At 38.0% G+C, this 13,663-nt stretch overlaps 1 protein-coding gene across 1 annotated transcript in view; it reads left to right on the top strand.

The window, feature by feature from the left end:
- Positions 1-13,663, top strand: part of kcnh6a (potassium voltage-gated channel, subfamily H (eag-related), member 6a) — a 28,900-nt gene that overhangs the window by 8,922 nt on the left and 6,315 nt on the right. The window contains exons 6-10 of the mRNA XM_055052133.1: positions 27-229; positions 9,073-9,495; positions 10,529-10,955; positions 12,326-12,525; positions 13,292-13,544. Coding sequence (XP_054908108.1) covers positions 27-229; positions 9,073-9,495; positions 10,529-10,955; positions 12,326-12,525; positions 13,292-13,544 — 1,506 coding nt within the window. The remainder of the gene's footprint in view (positions 1-26; positions 230-9,072; positions 9,496-10,528; positions 10,956-12,325; positions 12,526-13,291; positions 13,545-13,663) is intronic.

Raw genomic sequence — 13,663 nt, 5'->3', positions numbered from 1 at the left:
TTGCTGATGTTTGTTTCTCGCTGCAGATCTGAAGCCCAGTGCTTTGAACTCCACCTCCGACTCAGATCTTATTAGACACAGAACCATCGGACGCATCCCGCAGGTCACCCTCACCTTCGGCTCAGACCGACTCAGACCGCCCTTGCCTACTGAGATCGAAATCATTGCACCCAGCAAGGTCAAAGACCGAACCCAGAACGTCACTGAGAAGGTCACTCAGGTCACACAGGTGAGGTCTCTTCTTTTTGTTTAGAATCGCCGCAGAAAAGGAGAACTGATATGTTTTTGTTTCTTGTTGATCAATGAAATAATTGTCAACTAATTTTGTAATTGATGAAATGCTAATGTATAAAAAGACTTAAATGGTTAAATGAAAAGTCTGCAGAATCAGTCAGATCGAAATCTGATTAACTGATTAATCATCAAAATAATCATAATAATTGATTACTGAAATAATTGTTAGCTGGGGCTTTAGTTGCTTTGGTTACAATGCATTGATCATTTTTGTCCAAATATTTTTAGCTCTTCAGAAACTAATTATCTTTCAAATTTGGTTCTTTTTACTTTTTACTCTTTTCCAAAGAGCATTTTCTGTTGACAATCATATTCTTCAGTTTCACTTTGGTTTGTTAAATAATAATCATTTCTGCTGTTGATTAGTTGGGACTTTTTTGTCTATTAATGGCATAATTCCTCTGGTTTCCTAAAAACATCAGCAGACGCAGGGGAAATGTGTGAAATAATCATCTCACCTAAGGTGTAACTACATTAATGTTCTCTACAGAACAAATTCAGCTTCTTGTTATCACACCAAGCTGTACTGATGCACACCCTTCCCGACAACACAGGAAGTGCAACACTGAGAAAAAATACTAAATTATGAATAAAGAAAATTGTTAAATCGGATTTAATGTGGAACTACTAATTAATGAACTTGCAGAACCTTCACTTTTTTCTGCTGTAGCCACAGACAAACTGAGGTTCTGTTCAGGATCACTGGGTCTCAGCTGCATCTCAAAGCAATCGAAGCATTTAAAATAAAACCCTCAGACCTTTGGCAGTAAATTCATGTTTTTTGGAGTCTGAAAAACAAGCAGTTTTAAAAAAAACTCCTCAATGTAACTTCACAAATCAGCAGGAGCTTACCCTCACCTAGCAACCCCAGCGGAATTCCCCCCCGTTACCTAGCAACCCCAGCGGAATTCCCCCTGTTACCTAGCAACCCCAGCGGAATTCCCCCCGTTACTTAGCAACCGAAGTTGAGCTCCAGCAGGTTTTGGTCAGCTGGTTGTTCTGCTATTTGAGCTGTACAATGGCTGCTGGAACAGACAAGTGTTTTGTTGTTGACTTAACCATCCAGAACTCCCTTTCTGTATTTATGTTGGATGTACAGGAGGCTCCATTTCTGCTTTTCAAAGATGTACGGTTGTAAAACTGCCCCTCTATCTGCAGCTAAATTATGTGTGAGAGATGGGGAAGGCGCGGCCAGCCGAACCAGATTAAAATCTCACTGACTAAGAATTATTTTGTGTGAAAAATGTGACAAACATCTTTTGTGTAACTCATAAACTGTTCAAGGAAGCATAATAGCTGACATTTGTGGTTCCAAGAAGGTAAATTGCTGGAAAATTCCAAGAGTAACCGGTAAGGTTTTGAAAATCAGTTAGTGCCAAAGAACAGCACTATGCTGCCCTTTCTAAAATGTTTAATTCAACCCAAATTATGTAGATCTGGCTGGTTGTGCAGGAGGCTCCACTTCTGCTTTTCAAACATGTATGGTTGTATAATTGTGCATCTGTTTGCAGCCATTTCCACGTGAGTGTAAACATTGAGTAGGGGGATCAGCAGCAGGTAATTTGGATTTAAAGTGACAGAAGGCCCTAAAACATCTCATTCTGAACTGAGCAGAAAAAAATCCCACATATGAGAGCAATTTTATCTAAAAGAAATGTAGTAAACCTTTAAAAGTGGCACATTAACTGACATTAGGTAACACCCAGACTGTGTTCACTTGCATAAAACACATTTATCTTTCATTTTTGATCATTTAGAACTACTGGATAAAAGCGTTTCAGCTCTAGAGCTATTTTGTCCTCCTCTTGTAATCTCAAACAATCCACCTGCTGACCATAAACTGCTCATAAATTTGCATCCATTTGCACTTTGATATCACCATATGCGCCTGCGTTGAGCGCCGCTGCGATGGCAGTGAGATCTCACTTCCTCACCCAGGGTGTGATATTGACAGCCGGCAACACGGATGCAATGTGGCTGTGGAAAAAGCGGCAGCACAAACAGAAGGTCTCCTGAAAGGCTTGGCAGAGAGTTTGACTCGTTATCTCGACTCTGCTGACGTCTTGATTAAAAAGTGTTTCTCTGCTGTTGGCTCGGCTCAGCGGTGCCTGTTTGTCTGGTTTGTTATGTGGGCTGTTGAATTGTTTATGAATCAAAATGTCTCAAGGAGGTCTGGCTGGCAGACCTCACACTTGAAATAAGACAAAGCTCACTTATGTGTCGCTTTTCAGGAAGATGTAGGAGGATTTTTAATATTAACTAAAGAAAATAAAGTTAAAGTTCACTGGCGGATTATTTAATTTATAACTAGACATGTACTTTTTCATAACTATTAAGGAATTATTTACTTAAAATAAGCTTCCATATTGAGCTGAAAAGTTACTTGTAAGTTATTTTAAGTGTACTAAGATATTTATACTAAAAACTATGCAAAAAATGCTTGAAGATTTTGTGTTTTTGCATTGAACTATTGGACAATTTTCACAACTTATGAATAGTTTTATAGGTTATGTGTTTACTTGGTAAGATTTTATGCTTTTGCAGTTTATATCAGAACTTTTCATTCATGGAAATGAAGATTAGACCAATATATAATATAAATAAACACAAAGATATATATTTTTCTCTGTTTTCGTTCACAATTTTCTTGCCATTACAGCAATTAATGTCTTTTCTTTAAATTAGATAAAACAAACATGTAACTTTTTATGAAGATAAAGGAGCTTGTTTTGAGTAAGGGATTCCTTAATATTGAAGGAAAAATGACTAGTTCCACTCATAGATTATTTCACTTTTAAAATGTGAAAAAAGTGAAATAATTTGTAAGCAATGTTGTTTTTTCATCAGTATTAAGGAGTTATATTTTCTGAAAAGTCACCTGTGAATCAGATCTGTATTATTTCACGTGTACTAAATTAGTTACACTGGAAAGTAGGTAAAAATACTTGATAAGATTTTTTGTTTTTGCAGTGTACTACTGGACTGTTATCTGGACCGATACCAGTTTTGTTACGTCACAATAAATATCTTAATCTAGATTTGCAAAGATGCATTTTTAATAAATAGAATTGATTGTCTGTTTTTCTGAAAAGTGTCTTTTCTGTTCTGTGGTTTTCTTCAGTAAATCTGCCTACAGATTTTAGCAATACTGGAGAAAAATAAGTTTTCTTATGTGGTAGTTTCTTACAATATCTCTTGTTCTATCTATGTATGTCTCTCTGTATCAGGTGTGCTTTGTCCGTGTTCGTGGCAGGAAGGCGCTGCGAAGCGAGGAGGATGGGTGCTGAGTCTGTGAGGTTGCATGTGGAGAGTGGGAGGGTGTGCGGGGATCACAGACTGTCTGTGGGAGTAAAACGGGGTCCTAGTGAGATGCAGTTATGAAAGCGAGAGAAAAGGGCCGCCGCTGTGAGGCTATCGAGCGGCATTCAGAGGCTTGATGCTGCCGTTGACCTTGGCCTCTGTCGCTAATGGAAATGGAGGTCAGCGGGTGTTCGTACTCGCTGCAAAGCTGCACCCCAGAAGCAGCTTTCATGTTTTTTACAATGTTGTTTTTATGAATTTCTGGAAGAAGTTTTATTCTGAGCTATAAATATATTTTTAAAAAACAGTCTTTAGTTAGTTTTTCAAAGGTGAAATGATTGGATTATTATTATTTTCTACTTTTAGCTAGTTTTTTTTAGCACCTTTCTGCTATTACTTGTGTTTTTGTTTTGTAAATAAATTTTTCTGATTGAATTTTGACTTGACACCCCCCCCCCCCAAAAAAAGGAAGGGAAATGAAAGTGATCATTGATCTTTGTCCGTATTGATTTGTCTGTGCAAATCACAGCGTGTGACTGATTGAGCTTTGGCTCGTTAAAGACGAGTTAAGAGAAAACCAAGCGTGTGTTTGTGTGAAAATATGTGTGTTTGTGGCGCCCTCTGGCTGTAAACAGGGTTACAACAGTGTAATTAGGAGAAATCAGTATTTCAAATTGATCTGGATTTTTATATTTCCAGTTCTGTCTGTGATGTTCTTTGTTTTTTTACTTCTAAAACAATCTCAATGATGAGATTATATTATAAAAAGCCTGACTGTTGCTTACAGAGCAGAAGAATGATGCTATTTTCACTTTTAAGCAATGATAGAAATCACTTTTTTAAAATGGGATGCTTTCTTATTGTTCAGTTTAAAATCATATTTGATTTTTGTCATGTTATTCTCAAATTTTAAGAATAATTGTCCAAATTTTTAGACGGCAAAAACACAAAATCTTCAAGCGTTTTTAGTTTCTAGAGAAAATATCTTAATGCACTTGAAACAAGACAAAACTAATTTATGAGTAACTTTTCAGCAAAATACATAAGCGTAAATATTTCCTGAATTGATTTAAGAAAGTACTAGTTCCACTTATAAATACATTTTACTTCAATCAATATTAAGAAATCAATCTCTTAACAAAAGCTCCTATTCCTTGCGGAAAAGTTACTTGCAAATTAGTTTTGTCTTTTTTCAAGTGTAATAAGATATTTGTAGTATAATCTAGACAAACATTCGTTAAGATTTTGTGTTTTTGCAGTGTACTTCATTCTGTTTTAAAATATTACAGATTCAAATGTTAAATGCATCTACTTTCTAATATGTGAAAATTGTTGCGTTATAAGTGAAATAATTAACTTTTTCATCAATATCAATGAATTGTTTACTTACAAGCAGCTCCTGCCTTTTGCCTTGAGTTCATTTTAGGTTAGTTTTGTCTTATTTTAAGTGCACTACAATATTTTCAGTAGAAACGGGACAAAAATACTTGGTTATATTTTGTGTTTTTGCAGGGCGGATGGCATTTAAAAACCGCCAGAAGGCATGTCACTGTTAAACATAACCTTGTTTCTGGGTTATTTAACTGTAAGAGCCAGCTATTGATTTTTATTGATCGCAGCGCAATACATAAACAAAAAAAATCCCTCATGTAAATGTTCATATGATTATTTCCCAGGGAGATTGTAAAACAGAAAGTTCAAAGGTTCGCTTGTTGAGCAGGACTTGTTGGTTTTTAGTCTAGTTATTGGTTTTTAAATGCCAGCGGGATTCAGGGAGTCGGCGGAAGATTTTTTTTTGTGCAGGACGTGGATCTCTGGGCGAGGGCAGGGCTCTGAACGGGGAGGAAGAGCGAGGCAACACAGCAGTCAGACACAAACAGATTTCCTACCTCTCTTTTTAAAAGCATCTTTTTAGTTTTCTCCTTCTTTCCACTCTGCTGTGCGGCATCATGAGCTTTAAACAGAAACTTCAACCTGTGAGTACTTTTTTAGGGTTTTATCTTCGCTGGCTCCAAACTCCTGTTTGATTCTTGCCATTTCTTCTGTGTCCTGTTCTTGTTTGCTTTCTCTTTGACCTTCTCTAACGCAGTCAGTGTCAAATTTTACAGCTTGAGTCTGTTAAAATAGGTTTTTGTAAACACTGTTGACAGAATGTGCAGCTTATTTGCTTTATGAACCGATGAAATAAGTTGATCGTAATTTCACTCAGAATTTGACATACAGACATAAGTATGTCTGTATATCTTCTAAAAACGACACATATTGGATATTTCACTGAATAGATTCATAAACTTTGCTTAAATTAACAAGCTGTGTTGCATGCAAACCTGTTCCCTGCTCTCCATTATGAAACACAGTGGTGCACAAAGTCAATAGCATAAAATTTTTTGGATGAGTGAACCTTTCCTCACGTGTTTATTTTGTCATCAGAGTGAGCGCTCATGTTGCATGTGAGGATCTCTGCCTTTTCCCACTGGATTTGTGTAAAGATTTATGGAGTTGGAGCAAAAGAAAGCAACTCTCTCTTACAATAATAGACTCCTGATTATTCCCTGCAAGGGCCTTGCTTTACTTCTCTGAGTTTTTTCTTTCTGCCTAATATGGCCAAGTACATATTTAGAGACCTTTCTGCATGCACATAGTCTTGAGAAGCTATTTGCGTTACTATTTCTGGTTGTTTTCATTTTAACTGGCAGAGAATTGTTTTGTTTTTTTGAACATGTTCTGAAAAGTGTGGTGTGCATGTGCATTCACCCCCATTTAAGTGGAAACTTCTAAATAAAATCCAGTGTAAAACAGTAAATGTATAATGTTTCTATAAAATTTAATCCAGGTGTAAAGTGCCCTTATCTTTTTTCACACTTTCTTTTTAAAAAAAATGAAGTTAGAAATGACAAAGAAACGTTTTTCTTATTTCAGTTGTTAGTTCTGTTAGTGGTATGATAAACTACTAGATACACGCTGTGAAAATTTATGTTTTTACAAAAAAAAACTAATTAAAATTACAAGAAAAAGGTTGTTTTTAATTAGAAAAAACACTTTAAGTATTTAAATATTATCTGTAAAACTAAAACCAAAGCATAACTTCACTAAACACTCAACATTTCTGATTTTATTTATTTATTTGTTATTTTTCTCATAAGATTACTATTTTGTTCCTCTTGCATTTTAACTTTATTCTCATAACAAAAAAAATTCTGAGCCTTAAATTTCATCGTAGAGTCAAAACAAACAGAAGCTGTAAAACAAAATGGCCGCTTTTTGCGCTGACATCACTTGTTACCATGGAAACCTCAGGAGTGCATTGGTGAAGAAACAAAGAAAAAAAAATCCAGATTTTCCAAAAATTTTATCTTTAAATCCCAAATTGATAAAATCGATTTATAGCCAAGCCCCAGAAAAGCAGCAGACAAACCATGGAGACGTTTTAAAGCTCTGATGCTCTTTGTGTCATTGGAGGAGATGCAGAGATCTGCAGCTCAGGTGGGAAAGTCCAAATATTTTGACAAGAAAAACTACAAGTTGTGCAGAAATGATTGATTTCTAATTGATTTACTGCGACAGTCCTAAAAGTAACCCCTTTCCCATGCTTTTGGTTATTGTACATTTGATCTATTTTTTTATTTTCTTTTGTCTTTTCTTTGTTTTAAAGAGTTTTTATGTTGGTCATTAAAAGATTTAATTTATCATGCGATTAATTGATTTATTGCTTAAATAAACTTGCTTCAAGTTTGTCATTGCAGTGACAGACATTTAAAAAAGAGTTCAAGGGGGGTAAATTATTTTTTGCAAGTGCTGTTAGATGACACTTGTCCCAAAACATTTGGTGAAACTGGGTTAAAGAGTCTGCAGCTGTGCTTGTTGTACAAATCCAGCTGTTTCTGCTCCTATTTATCCTTCGCCTGAATGAAGACGAGAGAAACGATGCTTTTCTCATCTGCACTGATAATCTCCAAACAAACCCAACTTCACTGTTTTCATGAAGTGGTTAATCTCAGTTCTCCGTGTGGGAACCCGGTCGATACCAGCACTTACCCGGGTCCACGATTGACCAGAACGCTGGCTGGAGCTGTCACATGTCCAGCAAAAACGGGGATGGAGGGTTAAAACGCTGCACTCAGGCAGATCAGGGAACAGTTTGGGGACTGATTTCTGCTGGTGAACTGAAAGCTTTCTGCTGGAAGGCGATGCAGGTCCGTTCCTGTCACCAGCGGCAGGATGAGAACCGGGCCGCCGAGGATCTCGTTGTCGTACCGGTCAGTTGGATCTCACTCACTCCTGACTGTCTGTGTTATCAAAGGGGACCTATTATGCAAAAAGCCACATTTTGCATAACAGGTCAACCCCAGGGGAGCTCCAGCCCGTTGCCTAGCAACCTCAGCGGAGCTCCAGAACATCTGGTCAGCTGGTTTTACCGCTGTACAATGGCTGCTGGAAAAGACAAACGTTTTGTTGTTGACTTGCTGTTTGAAAACCATTTGCTGCATTTTTGTTGGTTGTGCAAGAGGCTCCACTTCTGCTTTTCAAAGATGTTTGGTTGTATATTTGAGCATCTGTTTGCAGCCATTTTCATATGCAGTTGTAAACGCTGAGTTGGGGGGCGTGGCCTGCAGCAGTTTATTTTACTTAAAGTGACAAGCAGCCCTAAAACAGCTCATTCTAAAAGAAGCTCAAAATATTCAAAATCTTAATAGCTAAGAATGATTTTGTGCAAAGAATGTAATGGAGGTGTTTTGTTTATTTCATTGACCAATCACAACCTGTCTAAGGAAACCTAATAGGTCATCTTCAATGGAGACATTTTCATATTTCCATTGCTTCTAAAAACAACTCAAGCACTAAAAATCACTGAGGTGTTGCTTGGTGATAAGTTGGTGTTTTTTGGTGTCTGGAAAATGAGCCGTTTTGAAAATCTCCCGATTAAGTCACGATCAACTGGAACTCCTAGCAAGCCAAGCTGTGCTGCAGCACGTTGGGCCAGCTGATTTTACATCTGTATGCACTGTACAATGGCTGCTGGAAATGACAAATGTTTTGTTTTTGACTTACCATCCAGAAACCACTTGGTGCATTTTGGCTCGTTGTGCAGGAGGCTCCACTTCTGCATTTCAAAGATATACAATTGTATAATTGCACGTGTGTTAGCTACCATTTTCACATGTGAAAATGCAAATGCAAACATTGAGTTGTGGTCTGTGACCAGCAGCATCTTATTTGGGCTTAAAGTAACAAGAGGCCCTAAAACAGCTCATTCTGAAAGGAAGCAGGAAGTACTGAGCTGATTAAGATGTTATTTTTAGAATGTCAAAGAATGATTTTGTGCAAAAAATGTTGTGTAGTCTCTAGAACAGGAAGCCTAATAAATCATCATGTGACTGGATGTGATGCAACCTTCTTAATTCTTATTAACTTGAAACCCTTTAAATGATCAAAGACTTTGAACTGTGACAGTCATATAAACGGCTTTCACACCTGCAGGTGTTGTCCCTCGGCGCCGACGTGTTGCCTGAGTACAAGCTCCAGGCCCCACGCATCCACAAGTGGACGATCCTCCACTACAGCCCCTTCAAGGCCGTCTGGGACTGGATCATCCTACTGCTGGTCATCTACACGGCCATCTTCACCCCCTACTCTGCCGCCTTCCTTCTCAACGAGGCGGAAGATGACGGAGGCTCTTGCGGCTACACCTGCAACCCGCTGAACGTGGTGGACCTTGTGGTGGACGTCATGTTCATCGTGGACATCCTCATTAACTTCAGGACCACCTACGTCAACAGCAACGACGAGGTGGTCAGCCACCCGGGCCGCATCGCGCAGCACTACTTCAAGGGCTGGTTCCTGATCGATATAGTCGCCGCCATCCCGTTCGATCTGCTCATATCGCGCTCCGGGTCACAAGAGGTGAGACCAAACTACTTTGCTTGGCTGCCATTTTTGTTTTTAGTTTTGTTTTTAGTCACAGATGACAAAACAATTTGCTCGTGTAAAACCTGTCAAAAAACAGACAGCTGGTATCCTAATATCGCTTTTACTTAAATGATTTAATCAAACAAACAAGGATGTAAAACATTTTAATGTTTATCTTCTAATGAGGAAATGTTCGTTTTCAGCAAACATTTTTATATAAGATGAGAAAATTTATGTTCATATATGTTATAAGTTTGATGAGTGAGATGCAATCAAATATTGCATCATGGAGAAGGTGCATCTAAAAACAGGTTAGCATCTCGTCTTCTGTGCGTCTTTAATCCCAACCGGTTTAAGGGGAAGCGCTGTTTAGGACATATTAATATGAATCATGTGTAAAGTCGTTAATTTGATCAACACGTCAGGAGGGACGAGGTCCGGCTCGGTTTCTTAGCTGATTCAAACTTCTGTAAATACCAGCGACTCTGAGCCACAAGCAGGTTTGTAACGTTTGCAGACAAAATTAGCTGGACTGGAACAAGTAGAAGATATGAATAAACTGGGAAAAACAACTTTGGAAAACAATTTCAGTCGCTCTGTTCAGTACTCCTGATCCTCACGGCTCCTCCAATGATTAAGTGACAAAGGTTGCAAAGTTGAAGAAGTTCATACATTGATAGACAACGGATTCATTCAGACCAGCCTCGTTTATGACGCTTTTGTCAAATGAGTTTGTTTGCCTACAAAGTCTGGTTGGTGTTCAACATATTGCTACGTTTGTGCAGTAAAAATTGTGCTGCTTTCGCTCTAAAAATATTGATAATGACCTGGAAACGTTTTTTTTTATTAGTATCTTTAAGATGATGTTGACACAATAAAAATCTTTGCTTTGTAGCTCAAACATTTGACACCAATTTTATTAGATTCAGAAGAGATTCATTAGTGGCCTTTTTTATTTTAGATGAGCACCTTCCTCTTCGAAATGAGCAGCTTGCTTTAACGCTGACATGACCTCTCACACCTGCAGACGGAGCCACAGACCCAAACTACTCTGATTGGACTTCTGAAGACAGCCAGACTGTTGAGGCTGGTGCGAGTTGCCAGGAAGTTAGATCGCTACTCCGAATACGGAGCGGCGGTTCTGTTCCTCCTCATGTGTACGTTCGCGCTCATCGCCCACTGGCTGGCCTGCATCTGGTACGCCATCGGCAACGTGGAGCGCACCGGCTCTGAACGCATCGGCGGCATGAAGATCGGCTGGCTCGACAACCTGGCCGACCAAATAGGGAAACACTACAACAGCAGTGACAGGAGCTCAGGCCCCTCCATTCAGGACAAGTACGTTACGGCGTTGTATTTCACCTTCAGCAGCCTGACCAGCGTGGGCTTCGGCAACGTCTCGCCCAACACCAACCCGGAGAAGATCTTCTCCATCTGTGTCATGCTCATTGGCTGTGAGTTAACATTTGTTTTAGAGAAAGAACTGAGTTCAGTATACAAGTCATTTGCATTTTCTTGAGTATCTTTGTTGAAAAAAAAAATTACTTTTAGGGGTATTTTTATTTGAATAATTGTATTATGGAGTATTTCTACTCTCACCTGAGTGAATTTCTATATTTTCTACCCACTGAATGAAAAACAAACATGTTTGAACCAAAAATTTATCTGACACAGACACACACCTGCAGTTTCTGTTAAAGTTTTTTATTGAAGGAAAATGATTTTCTCTTGCCTGGTTTTGTTGTATTTTGTTAGTTATATAAATTATTGTAATTATAAGGCTTAAAATACCAAACTTTCTTCTAACTTTATATCTTGATTCATCTGATGGTGTAATTTTTAAATATTAAATTATTATAATTTGATCAGTTACTCAGTACCTGAGTAGAATTTTACCAAATACTTTTTCATTCTTACGTGAATCATGTCTTAGATAGATACTTTTAACTTTCACTTGAGTAAAAATATGTTAAAATAGTGTAACTCTTAGTTGAGTCTGATCGTAGGAAGATTTTAGTGTATTATTGTAAACAGGAAAAAAGTTAATACATTTCCACAAATAAATCACAGACATTTTCTAGAAATGAACAGTTTGAGAAGTCCAAAATTTTCTAGAAAAAACTCAGAAATTTTGAAATTAATCTCAGAAACTTTCTTTGAGTTTCAAAAGTACAAAATTTTCAACTTTTGATACTTTTTCCAAAAGTGGAAAAAAAATTCTAAGATTAATCTGAAAATTTCTGAGGTTTTCTCGCAAACCTTTAACTTTTCAAACTCAGAAATTTCTACATTTTTTTTGCAGAAATTTACTCCTTCAAAAAACAAATGTTTTGTTTTTGACTTACCATCCAGAAACCACTTGCTGCATTCTTGCTTGTCGTGCAGGAGACTCCACTTCTGCTTTTCGTAGATGTACAGCTGTAAACATTGAGGTCGGGGGCCTAATCAGCCTGAGCAAACTAAAATCTCATCATCTATGAATTATTTTGTGTAAAGATGTGTTGGATGTGATTTGTATAGACCATATTTCTATTCCAAAGCATCATGCATCACATTTATAGTTCTGTTAAGGTAATTTGCTGGACATTTCCAAAAGAAACCGCAAAAGTCCTGAAAAAGTGATATTTATGTTATCTTAAAATTTTAAATCAACCTAAATTTCATGTTTTCCTTTTTAATACTTAAAGGTTATCTAGGTTAGTGGTGCTTCTGTCCTTCTGAAAAACATTCTCAGACATTTTAGCAGATTTTTAACAGGACTGCCATCAGATGGCATTTATTTTGATCATCTACAAACCAAGTGTTTTGTCTTTCTCTCCTTCAGCTCTGATGTATGCCAGCATCTTTGGGAACGTGTCGGCCATCATTCAGCGGCTGTACTCTGGCACGGCCCGGTACCACACTCAGATGCTGCGGGTCAAAGAGTTCATTCGCTTCCACCAGATCCCAGGAGGCCTCAGACAAAGACTGGAGGAGTATTTCCAGCACGCCTGGTCCTACACCAACGGCATCGACATGAATGCTGTGAGTGATTTTAAAGCCCCAAAAACCCGTTAAAACCTCATATGACAACAGATTCATGAAATGTTATTGATATATGAGACGTATGCGATCCTTTTTTGTAAAAATATTCCATAATGAGTTATTGAATATTTCTAAAAAAAATTTATCTTTGTTTGTTGGTGTTTGTTGAATTGCAGAACCTTTTGTTTTTTACACTGCGCCACCTGAATGGGATGTTTTATTGTGTTTTTTTCTTTTTTTTTTTTTTTTTACTTTTCAGTATACAAGTCAAAAAGAAGAACAAATGTAAAATAAAAACATGCCACTCATGAAAAAAGCAAGACAGAAATAGATACAGTTTTTAAATTCCTATCAATGGCAAAAACAGAGTTTTCCTTGGAAGCCAAAGCTCATCATTTTCACCATGTTTGGTAAAAATGATGCATCACATTACCATCTACTGCAGATCCTCCTTTCCTTTGAGTGATTTTTACGGTTCATCTATTGCATTTACTTTGTCACAGTGTGTTTGCAATGTTCTGTTCTGCTGTGTTGACCCAGTTCTCCAGTGTTTGTCCTTTGCATCAAGGATGCTCCTTATAACTTTCCCAACTTGCTTTCAGTAAAGCAGGGGTGATGCTCTGCAGATCAGGAGGTCAATTGTGTCGCTTCTTTATTGAAGTTGTTGACCCACTTTGTAGAGACGATGCGCTTCAGAGAATGATGTAACAAGCTAATCTAATGTGCGAAATTGACTAAATGTCCATGCTATTTGGTTGTTTTGCAGGTTTTGAAAGGTTTTCCTGAGTGCCTGCAAGCCGACATCTGCCTCCATCTGCACCGCAGTTTGCTGCAGAACTGCAAAGCTTTTCAGGGCGCCAACAAAGGCTGCTTGCGCGCTCTGGCCATGCGATTCAGGACGACCCACGCGCCTCCGGGTGACACCCTGGTGCACAGCGGAGACATTCTCACCGCCCTCTACTTTGTTTCCAGAGGTTCAATCGAGATTTTGAGGGACGACGTAGTGGTGGCTATACTGGGTGAGCTGCAAATATAAGCAGTGGAGCTAACTGAACCTTTACCTAATGGATCATTAGGTAAAAGTAACAGTTCAAATAATATGCTTTTATTTTGGCATCTTTCTTGTGAGCATTGCTTT

This window comes from Poeciliopsis prolifica, unplaced genomic scaffold (assembly GCF_027474105.1).
Source record: "Poeciliopsis prolifica strain line A6 unplaced genomic scaffold, Auburn_PproV2 SCAFFOLD034, whole genome shotgun sequence".
Lineage (NCBI taxonomy): Eukaryota > Metazoa > Chordata > Actinopteri > Cyprinodontiformes > Poeciliidae > Poeciliopsis > Poeciliopsis prolifica.
The sequence above is the reverse complement of the archived record's forward strand: the minus strand, read 5'-3'. Positions and strand labels throughout refer to the sequence as shown.